Source organism: Aptenodytes forsteri, unplaced genomic scaffold (assembly GCF_000699145.1).
Source record: "Aptenodytes forsteri isolate BGI_AS27 unplaced genomic scaffold, ASM69914v1 Scaffold146, whole genome shotgun sequence".
Taxonomy (NCBI): domain Eukaryota; kingdom Metazoa; phylum Chordata; class Aves; order Sphenisciformes; family Spheniscidae; genus Aptenodytes; species Aptenodytes forsteri.
This window is the reverse complement of record NW_008795128.1, coordinates 6704549-6717193: the sequence shown is the minus strand read 5'-3', so window position 1 is coordinate 6717193 and position 12645 is coordinate 6704549. Positions and strand designations below refer to the sequence as shown.

Sequence of the window (12645 nt, the reverse complement as noted above, 5' to 3'; positions counted from 1 at the left end):
GTACAAAAGAGAATGGTGTCCTGCAAAAAAAAAAAAAAAAAAAAAAAAGTCTTTCTCCCAAAAGTCTGAAATTTTCAAAATACCTTATTATTATACCAGAATAATATTTTAGTGCCACATACTGTCTTATTGCTGAGGTATTTTGAAAATTTCAGACTTTCAGGAGAGAGTGCTTTTTTTCCCCAAACTCTTATCAGCTGTGAATCATTATCTAATGAATAGAGCGGTAGTCTCAGCAATAACAGTATATATGGAAGTGCAGTGGTACTATAGCAACAGTTACTATATGGCATGTTCTGGACGCGAGCTCTAAATCCGAAACCCAAAGGCTCAGATAAGTGAGTCTATTTATTTATCTTATAATTTGGGTATAAAAATGAATACATTACTTAAGAAAAACATATATTACATTACTGTGCAAAGAAACAAACCACATTTTTTTAAGAACTTAAGTTTGAAATGTCTTTGCTTCAGAGAGGAAGTTTGCATTAACTGTGGACGGGTCATACGAAGGAACCCAGACCCACACGCTGAGCTCCTGCCTCTGCCCGACCTCCCCGGCCAGGTTCCACTATATCAAGTATAATCAGTCGGCACTCACTGTGGCTCTACCGCGGCGGAGGCGGCTCAGCAGGGTACGTGATTGCTACTAACGCATAGCTGGCTCTTTGCTGTGTATTTCTTTGAGGACCTCTAATACCTGAGTGTGTGTGCAGGTCTGTGTATGCAGGGAATTGGTAAGTGCATGTATGTAAGTGAGGCGGGGAAACTGCTTTTACCTCGTTTCCCCCCTTTTTTATAATAGTTAACTATCATTATTTTTTTTACTCTTTTTTCCAGTCTCTATCAAGTCAAAATGAAAGGGATATGAACGAGTCTGTGACTCTAGCTCTGAACTCGCTTCCTATACAAGAGAAAATAACAATAGCAGAGGTGAGAACAAGTCTTTCTTAATAAAAAACAGCCCAACACACATTCAGTTTGGTGGGTGATGAGTCTTACAGTTCAGTGATTCAGTTCCTGTCAGACACGGTGCGTGCTACAGTGTAAGGTGTGAATTACAGTCGCTCTGCAACTATACAATATTTATTTTTTTTTCTTTTGTTCTGCATGTGGTTCCAGGCATGCCGTTCAACCCTGTTCTGAGTTTAAACTAATTTCCTCAGGACATATCTAATATGTTCATCACCATAGTAGGCAACCTAACAGTAATGGATATGACAATTAAGACGTATTTGCAAAGGGAAAGCCTGAAGCAGAAGATAAAACAGAGAACATCTGTATGCCTGTGGTTCAGATGCCCAGCTTTCAATGACCTTCCCAGAAAATGAAGGTTAAACTAGGTGTTCAGCTATGAAAAGCAGAGGGGCCCTAAGCCCACCTGGCTTGGGTGAATGGCCCACTTCTATTCAACCCAGACTGTACTGGAGCTCGTTATATCTCTCACAACCCAGACCATTGCTGGCCAGATTCTGCAGCTGCATTGCTGACTGCAAAGATAGTGAAACTCAGCCCGTAGATGGAGTGGGGGAGGAAGGCGCAGGATTAATGACCTGAGCATGCTTACACTGTTTGTATTGCAATTTTCAGGACAGGACAATTGACTTGTACACAAAGGCAAATGAATGGTAAGTGAGTCTCTCAGCAAGACCTGATCCTGTAACTGGGAGACACTTGCACCTATGCAAAGCTCATTTGAAATCAGCAGGGGTCCATGCAGGCTCAGTTGTAAGCAGTGATGTGTTCATCTTTGGGTTGCAGGCTTTTGTTTGTCAGGTTCTCCTTTTTCAGTGATGGAGAATTGAATCATGGGTCCCCTTTCCTCTAAGTTTTCAAGCTGTTAGTGCAGCTCAGTAAGTAGATCCCGATTTCTGTGCACTATTATGCCCACAGATGGAAAAGCTGCTCCACAAAGAAAAAATATTTCTGTATTATACAAACAATATAACACCAAGGCATAGTAGCTGTTTCCCTAATCAACTGCAGTGCCTGTTGACAGCAGTTATCTAGTTACAGGCACATATGGCAGGCACTACTGAAACTTGAAAAATGAATTATATGAGCAAATAAAACCAGGAGTTTGTTGTACGAACCTTTTTACCATACCAGGACAGTATGTCATGTTCTGCTCTGCCTTCCCATTTGCATTCTTGTTAGCAGCTACAGGAATTAGCAGAAGCCTGTCTGTGGTGTTGCTCTTTCTCATTTATTACATTATACTGTCCACAAACTGGTCTGTAAACACACACAAGCATAGCTGGAGTTGACCACGGCGAATGATAATATAATAATATTTGTGCCCTGGTCTCAGGACTCAGGGTCTGTGTTTCAGGCCAAGAAACCTAGACGCCCGCCTGGGGTTTGACCTGTGCACTGACGAACAGTATTTCCTGCAAAACCGGAGGAAGGTGGTTGCTGCTGCGCTGAAGGATGTTCTTCATCTGGAGGAAGATCTGCAAGAGCATGAGGTAACCAGGAAAGGCACTGCTGGGGGATTTTTCTCTCTCCTTTCCCTCAAGCCTGGATACGAGGAGTGACTTCTTGCCTCCATCTGGATGAGGAGCAAGGGTCTCTGTCAGCAGGTCCTCCTCCAGGGTGCTGTTTGCAGCCAGGGTGATCTCAGCTGGAGAGCTCAACAGTCTGTCTGGATGAGCAAAGTCTCTATTTCCACTTGGCTTTCAAGTGAATCATTTGGAGGAGCTTCAAACCAAGGAGTTTGGTCTGTGTTTCTTAAAAATGAAGTGCCAAAATCTTTTAGTATACCCCACAGGGGTGGCCAGCAACTTGTTTTATTTATAACTCATAGACCAATGTTGCTTTATCTCTAATCTATGTGTTTATTTTACTATTGTCTGGATGCTGCTTTTGCATGTCTGTCTTCTTTTGACATGATGTGCCTTGATGCCACTTTTCCACCTATGCTTTCTGCCCTTTTTTGCATTGAACAGGTGCCTATAGTGGCTGTGACCACAGCAGGATGTGGGATAAGAGCACTCACTGCCATGTATGGCAGCATTTTGGGTCTTCAAAAGCTGCGTGTTCTGGACTGCGTTTCATACATCAGTGGCTCGTCTGGCACAACGTGGTGAGGAGTCATTTTGATACTGTTGTTTGGATCTTGTTGTGTCAAGCAAAACCCATGCTTTGTCTAGGTTTTTAGATCTTGGCGAGGGTAAAAAGGGTCTATTGAGTTACTGCTTCCATCTTTGGTCCATGAATGCCAGGGTGACCCATGAAAGGCCTGTTGTGCATCATACGTTAAGTGTCACTGAAGTAACTTATCCCTAACCAAAAGAGGAGACTATTGGAAGTGCAAACATCCTTAATCCTACGCAAAATGATCCTTTATGGTTATTTAGTGTTGGACAGAAACAGCATAGACAGCTGGTGTAGCTGCTTTGTGTTGGACCCAGATCAAGTGATTTTTGACTGATTGCCTTTAGACTTGCATTTCTGCTCAAAGTAAGCTCAAAGAGGAGAGTAACCTAAAGATAAAACAATAAGCGCCCAAAGCTCTGCAAAGTATATCCTCTGAGTTTCAAAAGCATCTTCGTAATTTCTTTCCACTTTCCATCATGTTTCCTGCCTGTAGGACCATGACAAAACTGTATGAAGATGCTGATTGGTCACGTAAGGATCTTGGAGAAGTAATTATCGAAGCTCGGAAGCAAGCAGCCAAGTGCAAGATGGGGGCTTTCTGCTTGAGAAGTCTGAGGAATTATTACAGAGAGCTGAGCCAAAGGACCCAAGCAGGACATAAGACATCTTTTATTGATCTGTGGGGGCTCATGATTGAATCCATGCTAAATGATGGGGTAATGTCTATACATCTTTCTTCTCATGAAGTTGGTGACTTGATCTTTATGACCATTATGAGAAATTAAAACCCTAGGAAGAGACACCTGGCCAATAGCAATATACTTGGTATGTAGGTAGAACACCACTTATTTACATTAATATCTTGGAGACATAGCTTATGTCTACACTGGAGCCTACAGTGTGATTGAATGTAACATAGAAATGCTCAGACTAGCTCTAAAGTAACCAGCAAGCTAATTAACATTGTAGCTGTCCAAAAAATTTTTGAGAATCTCGGGTGTTTTTTATGGCCCCATGCTTTTATGTCTCCACTGCTGCAATATTTACACAAGCTGCAGTCACACCTTGAATGTACTGCAGATGTACCTCATATGTAGTTGCTGCACTTTGTGGTTTAGTGATGAGAAAGTATATAGATCCAGAGCTCCTGAGACATCTTAGCTACAAAAACTGTGATTTTGCAGGTGCCTTTCAGCTACTTTGGATTTGATCTCTCAGGACCTCCTGTTCCTAATTTTGTTGTAATGACAGAAGCAAAACTTTCCATATAAACTAGCAGACTGATGATAGCTGGAGAAAAAGCTATTTTATTTTAAAATCCTGTAAACATGGTTTATATTTTGTCTAGGTGAAACAGATAAAATGAAATACTTTCATTTCTTATCATATTTCACATTGTATTTCTGGCCTCAGTGCTACATAACAAAATTTGCTAGCGTTTAATTTGGCTGAAGTACACTCAAAATCTCCATTTCATGTGTAAGGTAAGTTGTTAGTATTGGACAGCTCAAGGATTTTTCCTCTGTGGATGTTCTTTTAATATGGTTTTCAAATAAAATCTTGACTAGAAGGGTCATTAACATGCTGCCTTGAAGAACTTACAAGTTTAACAGATGAAGTATGTGATAACAGTTGAATTACCCAGATCTGCCCTATTTTTTCACTTACATTTAGCAATGCAAAGGTAGAATAGCATGTGAAGCAACTCATTACTGTTGTTGTATACTGAATGTAGAACATGGCTGGTTATCTTAACAACAATTATTCCTGTTCCCATGATTCTCTTGCCCTCTGTTATTCAAGCACACAAAAGTAAATTTAGGAGGAAATTAATGAAAATGGTATCCCATATTCAGACTTTATAAGCTGATGTCTTTAAGGAACTGATTATCAGCTAACCATTTTTTTTTTCCAAATCCAGAAATGCCACCACAGACTTTCTGATCAACGTCGGGCAGTGAATCAGGGTCAGAACCCACTGCCCATCTACCTTGCCCTCAATGTCAAGGACAAAATTGCCACCAAAGATTTTAGAGGTAATGTTTCAATCCTGGAAAAAAGAGCTATGTTTTTATCTTGAGAGATACACTGTGGGGATACTGTAAATAATGATGAATTGTTTTAAATTCTCACTCCAAGCCAGGAGAAGTCCTGTTCAGAGATAGAAAGAGTAACTGGGCAGCCGCAGGATAGACAGCAATAGTTTAGTATTTTGTAAGATCTCCTGTCATGTAAGTGTGCATATTCAGACATTAACTTCAGATTAATAACACAACATAGATCTGTGACCATGTCTCAGAAACGCTATGAATTCTTAAAGGAAGTAATTCACAGGAGCTTTAAGTTCACTTAATGTATATTTTTCATGGTTGGCTAAAGGCAATAAAAGCAACAGATGTCAATCCGTGTTCTAGTCCACCTTCTATGAGAAAACTTCCCGCTTCCTAGATAAAAAGAAAGAAGACCTTAAATTTTCCCTTAGCCTTGACATTGTTCTTTCACAAACCTGTAGACAGTGTGATAGCTGGTTCAGCGGCAGCTGTCAGCAGGGTTTGCTCAGGGCACGTGCTAAGCCAGCTTGCCTGCAAGGGCTGACGCCTGAAAGGTTTGTTCCATGTCTGGTGACTTGACCGTTTTTAGTAGCAGAGCTAACATTGTTGGTGCGTGTGTTGGCAGAGTGGGTGGAGTTCACGCCGTACGAGGTGGGCTTCCTGAAGTACGGCGCCTTCATTCGCGCAGAGGATTTTGGCAGTGAGTTCTTCATGGGTCGCCTGATGAAGAAGCTCCCTGAGTCCCGGATCTGCTTCATGCAAGGTGACTCGCCAGCCTGGAGAAGTGACAAGATTTTGATACAAACACTAATGATTCTAGAAGTTAGTCCCCAGAAACCTCCTGTTCTGCCTGTGGCAGCAGAGGTAGTCAGTCAGCTGAAATTCAGCATGTCTCCTGAGACTCACTCAACTGCCCTTGCTAGCAAAGGTGGTTTTATCATTTGGACTAAGATAAAATGAAACTAAAATGACAAATAAATTGTTATGTACCTTCATGAGTGCTTTTGAAGCATCACCATTTCTCGTAGCTTGCAAAACATTTTGAAAGTTGGAAATCTATGAGACTTTGTGGAAGCTGAAGGACATGTTGAGAAGAAATAAATAGGGCAAGAAAGAGGGGAATCAGGGAAGGAACTGGCTGAAAATATTTCTTTATCAAAGGAAAAAGGAAATGAAAATAGGAAAATGACAATGTAAAATTTTGCAAAAAAAAAAAAATGTTCCAGGTAAAACATGGCGGAAGGGAAAATACTTTGAAATTTCTTCTGAAATAAGTTTGCCTTCTGAGTCAACTTTACCACTGAAATAGATGTCTGGACTTACGCAAAAATTGGATAGAAATACGAAACAGTTGGAGAAGAGATGTGGAAGGAGCAGAAGGCAGTTTTTAAAAGAACTTCCTTGTGTTTACCTCAGCACTGCTTATTATACGTCTCCCACTTCCTAGGAATGTGGAGTAGTATCTTCTCCAAAAACCTCTTGGATGCTTGGCATGCAGCTGACAATTCAGAGGACTTCTGGCACAGGTGGACCCAAGACAAAGTGGCTGAAATAGGTAAATCTCAAGTGCCTTTTGACTTATGGCCTCCCTCCTCCAGGACTCTCTGATAGGGTAACTGCGCTCACATTTTTCATTTTTTGAGTTTTTCTGTCATCCAGGTGCTCTCAGCCTCAGGTATTGGAGGCACCGGGAAAATCAAGTTATTTGATTTTACTGAATAGCCAGTGCTTTGCTTAAATAGTGAGATTGTTATTAGAAGGAAAGGCACCATCAGACAGACCTTGATGGAGAGGAGGTAGGGATGGATACATAAGGCGGTCCCTAAAGTGTTGTGTTTAAAAGGCTTGGAAAGAAGAACTTCTGTCAAAGCCACATGTCAACTATTTGTTAGCCAGAGAGAAGCCTGACTATTTCCTTTCCAATATCTATTCGCCCTGCACAGCACATTCCTCCCTCAAAATCTGACTGAACTGAAAGATTTAGTAGAGGCCAAAGGAAGTCAATGGAGTGGAGCTCTTTTACGCCAGCTGAGAGAGGCAGCTCCGTACTGAAAGACCATTCCTTGAAAATACTCATGAGCATCTTCATGTTAAAATTCAAGCAAAGCCAGTGATTTCATAGTGAACAGACTTTGGTCACATTTCTGTGGACTATGTTTTTGGGGAAAAAAACCCAAACTCTTATGTTTGGATTTATAGAAATAATTTGCAAGTTTGTGTTGAATTCAGCTGGCCACACCTGAACCAAATTGAACAAACTGGTTTTTTAAAAGTAAAAATATTTAGTTTAAAAAAAAAAGTTCATTTTTTTCTATTCTTTCCAAAATGAGCTTTGAATTTCATATTTAACATATTTAACATATTAACATGGAATATAAAAGCAGTATCTCCTCAAATGTATAAATAAAATTATTTTGCCTGTTTTTTTGTTTGCTTGGAAAAGTGAATTACTTTGATGTGTACTGCAACCATGTTGTTTTATGAGAAAAATGCTCCTTTAGTCAGACATAGCCAATTGGAGTTTAGAAAACAAACATAAGTTTATATTTTTGTCAAGAAATTAAGCAGAAGTCACAGCAGACCATAGGGAAAAATAACGCAATGCTGAGAGCTGTGAACACATGATTACTATTGGTACAGAAGAGTTACTGACCCTTTCTCCTCTTTGCACCTAGCCTCCTCTTAATTGTGGTTATAATTCAATTGCATGCCATTTATGCCATGTATCTCTAGAGGAACAACCAGACTTGCCCGAGAAGCCATACGAGATGGCTACATGCATGTTCACTCCTACGAGCGGCCTCTCCACGGCTCTCCGGGATATCCTGACGGACCGCCCTGCTGTCTCCAAGTACCACAACTTCCTGAGGGGCTTCCAGATGCACAACGAGTACATCCAGCAGGAGCATTTCACAAAATGGAAAGGTGTGGACAGCACTACTGCCCACATGCCTCAGGGGTCAGCGGGGCAGGCACAGGGGCTGGGATTTAGCGAGGGGCGTTTGTACGTCCTGAAGAGAACTGAGTGGGTTTTGTGGTTAGTTGTTAGTGCTTGCTTGAGAGGAGGGAGAACAAAGTAACTCCTCACATCTTTCACTTCCAGTAACACAGTTTTTGGGTCGTTCAGTACTGAAAGTCCTCGCTGGGATGAAAATTGCAGGGGTGGGGCTGTGCACGTATGGAACACCTGCCTAGGTTTTGGTGCAGTTCATGGGTTTGGAAACACCAAAAAAACATGAACGGAGAGGTTGAAGGGAGCTTTAGGATTGCTGCAAGCTACCCTAAAGCAAAGGGAAAATCCTGGATGGGAGGGAAGCTCACCTTCCTTTTGCTTTCTAACTTGACAGATGTCTTTCTGCAGTTTGCTAATAGCTCTGAATATTTTACTTTTTAGACACTTTGCTAGACACCTCTCCTAATGACCTCAGAGGCAAATCAGAGCACCTGGAGTTGGTGGATGCAGCTTTCTTCTTTGAAACCAGCTGCCCACCCCTTATGAGACCAGAGCGGAAAGTGGACATCATCATACACTTAAATTACACTGGTGGATCACAGACCTTGGTGAGAAGTCTCAAAACTGTCTTTGTTTAGTAACGGCTTTTCTTTTGCTTTCCACAACTTTCAGGCAGATGTCTGTAAAACGTGGAACTTAGTGGAATTTATTAACACGGTTACTAAATTTCCAAATCTTTGCAGAAGAATGGAAATTCTCGGAAGGGAAAATATATCTATTTTCCTCAAACTACTTTTGAAATACCCCTAAGTGCTTCACCAATGAAATACAGAGTGGCACAGTGAAGTTATGATGGTTGAGCTGCAACTTCTATTACAATTATATGTAAGATTTAATAGCACAAATATAGCTGGGAAAACTTTGTCTGTGATTCAGGTGCTGAATTTAATCTGCATTTTCCTCAAACATATAAGACTTTATTTGTCTTTTTATTTTAATATGTGATTTTCTAGCTGTCTGAGAATAACCTAGCGAGTGAAGAATTTCTTCATCTTTATTTTTATCTCTTTTAATAAATACAATTTTTCTCCTTAAACAGTGGGCTTGAAGCAAGATATTAAACACATTTACTGTGTTTGCAGAAATCTGATTTGGTTAAAATGGTTATATAGATTTTGAATGTGGTATTCACCGCCTAAAAAGACAGATTTAGACTTTCAAATATAGACTTGTAATTGTAAACCTCTCTCGGAAGGGCACCATAGAAAACACAAAGTTCACTGGTCAAGGTTCTGTCATTTTTTCAAGTGGATGATACTTTAATGCTGCTCTTACACTGTGATGCCACATGAAAAATATTTGTACTGCAGCTGAAAAGAAGCATATGTAATAACTTGCACTACATTTCTTTCTTGTACTCTGAAGTCTTTTGGAAATATTTAATTCAAACCAACTGAGGTGGTACTTCAGTGTTTTGTTAGATAATTTAACAAAGTCGGTCATCACAAATGAGCTTTCTGATGAATGCTTTTAGTGCTATATTTTGAGGTCTAAAATATGTTAGCTTGCAATCTCATACTATTTCTAAAATTCAAAGTTATAGAAATGGGTAAGTTGGTCTCAAAACCCTGCTAAAGTCTATTGAGGTCAACTCACAAGTTATACTGCTATATAAACAGAAAAAGTAACTGTGTATCTTACTGTCTTGGACCGCAAATTTAGTTTTGTTTAGATCTACATTTTTCTGACTTAGTTCTCCTTTAATTAATGATGCTCTATAACATGCTTTGCATTAATCTGTTCTGTTCCTAAATCATATTCCCATTTTAGAGACGTGCCTTGGTACATATTTAAACCCTCTTTACCATCTTGATATTAGGTGTTTTCCTGTAAGACTATTTACAAATAGCTCCTCAGGCAAGAGAAAAACAGTCCCTGGGGCTCCAGGTGCTCGCATTATTGCCGGCTGTCCAGCACTATCAGTCTATTTTGTGCAACTTGGCATGAATTACAGGGCTTCAGCAGCAGCCTGATCTTGGGTATCTTTTTCATTCCTTATGCCGCTGCTGTTGGGCCATGACCAGCCCCTGGAGCAGGCTTGCAGATATTTCTCGGAGCAAGGCATTCCGTTTCCCAGCATTGGGCTGGAGGATGATGAGAAGAACCTGAAAGAGTGCTACATGTTCGACGGTGCAGACACCCCAGGAGCTCCGCTGCTGCTTTATTTTCCATTAGTGAATGACACCTTCCAAAGATATGTAGCACCTGGTAAGTTAACAGTACCCAGCTAATTTTATTGACCCAATGAACTTTCTCACTCCCTGCGTGTTTTTTCCCCATCCCAATACAAAAATCCTTTGTTTGTTTGCTTGTTCCTACTAGCAAATACATTGCAAAATGGGATGACACAAGCTGTTTGCAAAATCAGGTGAAATCTTGTGCATAATTTTAGTTTGAGTCTTGGTGCAATTCAGTGAAAGAAGAAACGTGTTCCTTAAGTAGAGAAATGGGAACTAATTTCTTCTTGTGATCTCCAAAAGTTTACTTTAGCATGTAGAACAAAGTGTATTTTTCAGATTATGTATTTTTATGACAGTCAGATCTAGGGGAGAATTACCTGTACGGTATAGAATGGTTCTATGGAGGGCCACTGTGCTTTCTGTTTGGGCTGTTTAATGTGTTGGTTGTATATGCTGGAAAATCAAAGCAATAGTACATAAACTAATACAGTGTCCTTTTGGGCTAGTGTTTGAGATGCAGTCTTTGTTTTTATGATGATTTCCAAGGCTACTAATATTCTGCTTCCTCCTGTCCTATATATCTCTTGATTCCTTTTACCTTTAGTATGTATTCTACTCAAGAACCTGCAGGGTAAGACTTGAGCACCTGTGACCACATAAAATGATGTGCAATGAGCTGGCCAGTAGAAGGTGCTGGTTGCAATGGAATGATGTTTAGTGACACTATTTATTTTTTTTAATTCCAATAGGTTTTGTTCAGAAGTAGATTTTTCAGAGCTCATAGCACTGCACTTGTCTTCATAGCAAATGCGTCTGTGATCTCTCTAAATTATTCTTGACATAGTCTGTCAGAGTACTGTAATTCCCTGAGACTATACAAACATCTTCCTTTTTTCCCTTGACAGGCATGTCACGTAGTGCTGCCGAAATGGAACAGGGCAAGGTTGATATCTCCAGTTTCTGCTCTCCATACTCAACGAGGGAGGTCTCGCTGAAAGCAGAAGATTTCAACAAGCTCCTGAAGCTGACTAATTACAACATAATGAACAACGAGAACATGATTCTTCAGGCCTTGCGCATGACTGTGGCACGGAAGAAACAAGCCCCAAGCCAGCCAGTATCACAAGCACAGTCCTCTGCTTGAACAGCATTTCCCTCTCCCTTACTAAGTACTTACCATGACAGCACATATGCGATAGCTACTTCACTGTTCTTGGCAGGTGCCGTCTCTTTCTAACTAAGTAACCTTCTCAAAAAAACCCCACCTTGAAATATTTGTTTCAAAGCCACATGGTTCAGTTTACTAAGCAGTAGTTGCTTTTTGACCCAGAGTTGTGATATCAAACACAGCAGTCTCTGTTGTTAACACCATCTCACTGTGATGCTCAAAAGGCGAAGATTCAGCTGTGTGTGACAGAGAAATAGTTTTAGTTCTCTATCTCTGCAATCTCTTACCGTCTTGGTGGCTAGTTGCTAGTATTTTTTCACCTACAAAATATTCTGGCATTTTGTTGTGACCATTGGTAGCAAATCCATAAAGCCCTCTTCAGACACAGAAGGTGGTGACCATGCAGTGTCAATTTTAATCACTTTACTTGGTTTTAATAACTTGAATTAAATGGTGTTCTACCTTTTAAGAGTTTTGTTTCCCAGGTGCTTTTTTGTCATGAACTGTTGTGAAATATATGTATCTTATGAAGGGTATTTGTTTTTTCAAACTTGTGTTGGATAACAGATGTATGGATGGGTGGCCTTTTAGGTCTTTGATGGCATCTATTCTTACCAATTAAATCCAACTTACGAATTTGTTTTGAAGGACCATCGCCATTTCCTCTCACAATCAACTGTGTTCTGTCTTAGATCACATGCGTGTGCTGCAGTTTTCTCTCCAAAATGCAATTTTGCCTCAGCATCATCTGGAGCTTGTTCAACGTAGTGAATTGAAACATTACTTAAACAGATAGCATGTGAGGGTGATTGTAGGATGTATGGTAATTGCACACACAGAATCACACTGGAGAAATGGAGTAAGACACCAATATTCTGTTCACTGCATCACAGTTGTTAAACAACCATAAAATGTAAAATACAGTTGCTAGGTATGCTAGTACAAATTAAGGTGATGAGATTGCCACAGTCTAACTAGTTATTTGACAAGTACATTGAAGTGCAGTGGCTGAGGGGAAAAATCTAATTTATACACACATAGCACAAAAACATAACAGCTCTCAACACCAGTGCAGTTGCCAAAGAATGGAAGAAGAACTGCCCATCCTGGGAATGCACTAAATGATACGTGCAC

At 40.3% G+C, this 12645-nt stretch overlaps 1 protein-coding gene across 1 annotated transcript in view; it reads left to right on the top strand.

Annotated features, from left to right (window-relative positions):
• PLA2G4E (phospholipase A2 group IVE) overlaps nucleotides 1-11487 on the top strand; it is a 25768-nt gene extending 14281 nt beyond the window's left edge. Inside the window, exons 8-20 of the mRNA XM_009277558.1 lie at nucleotides 475-635; nucleotides 841-933; nucleotides 1591-1628; nucleotides 2312-2468; nucleotides 2949-3085; nucleotides 3593-3815; nucleotides 5021-5135; nucleotides 5776-5913; nucleotides 6598-6705; nucleotides 7884-8075; nucleotides 8545-8711; nucleotides 10188-10371; nucleotides 11249-11487. Coding sequence (XP_009275833.1) covers nucleotides 475-635; nucleotides 841-933; nucleotides 1591-1628; nucleotides 2312-2468; nucleotides 2949-3085; nucleotides 3593-3815; nucleotides 5021-5135; nucleotides 5776-5913; nucleotides 6598-6705; nucleotides 7884-8075; nucleotides 8545-8711; nucleotides 10188-10371; nucleotides 11249-11487 — 1952 coding nt within the window. The remainder of the gene's footprint in view (nucleotides 1-474; nucleotides 636-840; nucleotides 934-1590; nucleotides 1629-2311; nucleotides 2469-2948; nucleotides 3086-3592; nucleotides 3816-5020; nucleotides 5136-5775; nucleotides 5914-6597; nucleotides 6706-7883; nucleotides 8076-8544; nucleotides 8712-10187; nucleotides 10372-11248) is intronic.
• Nucleotides 11488-12645: the final 1158 nt, after the last annotated feature.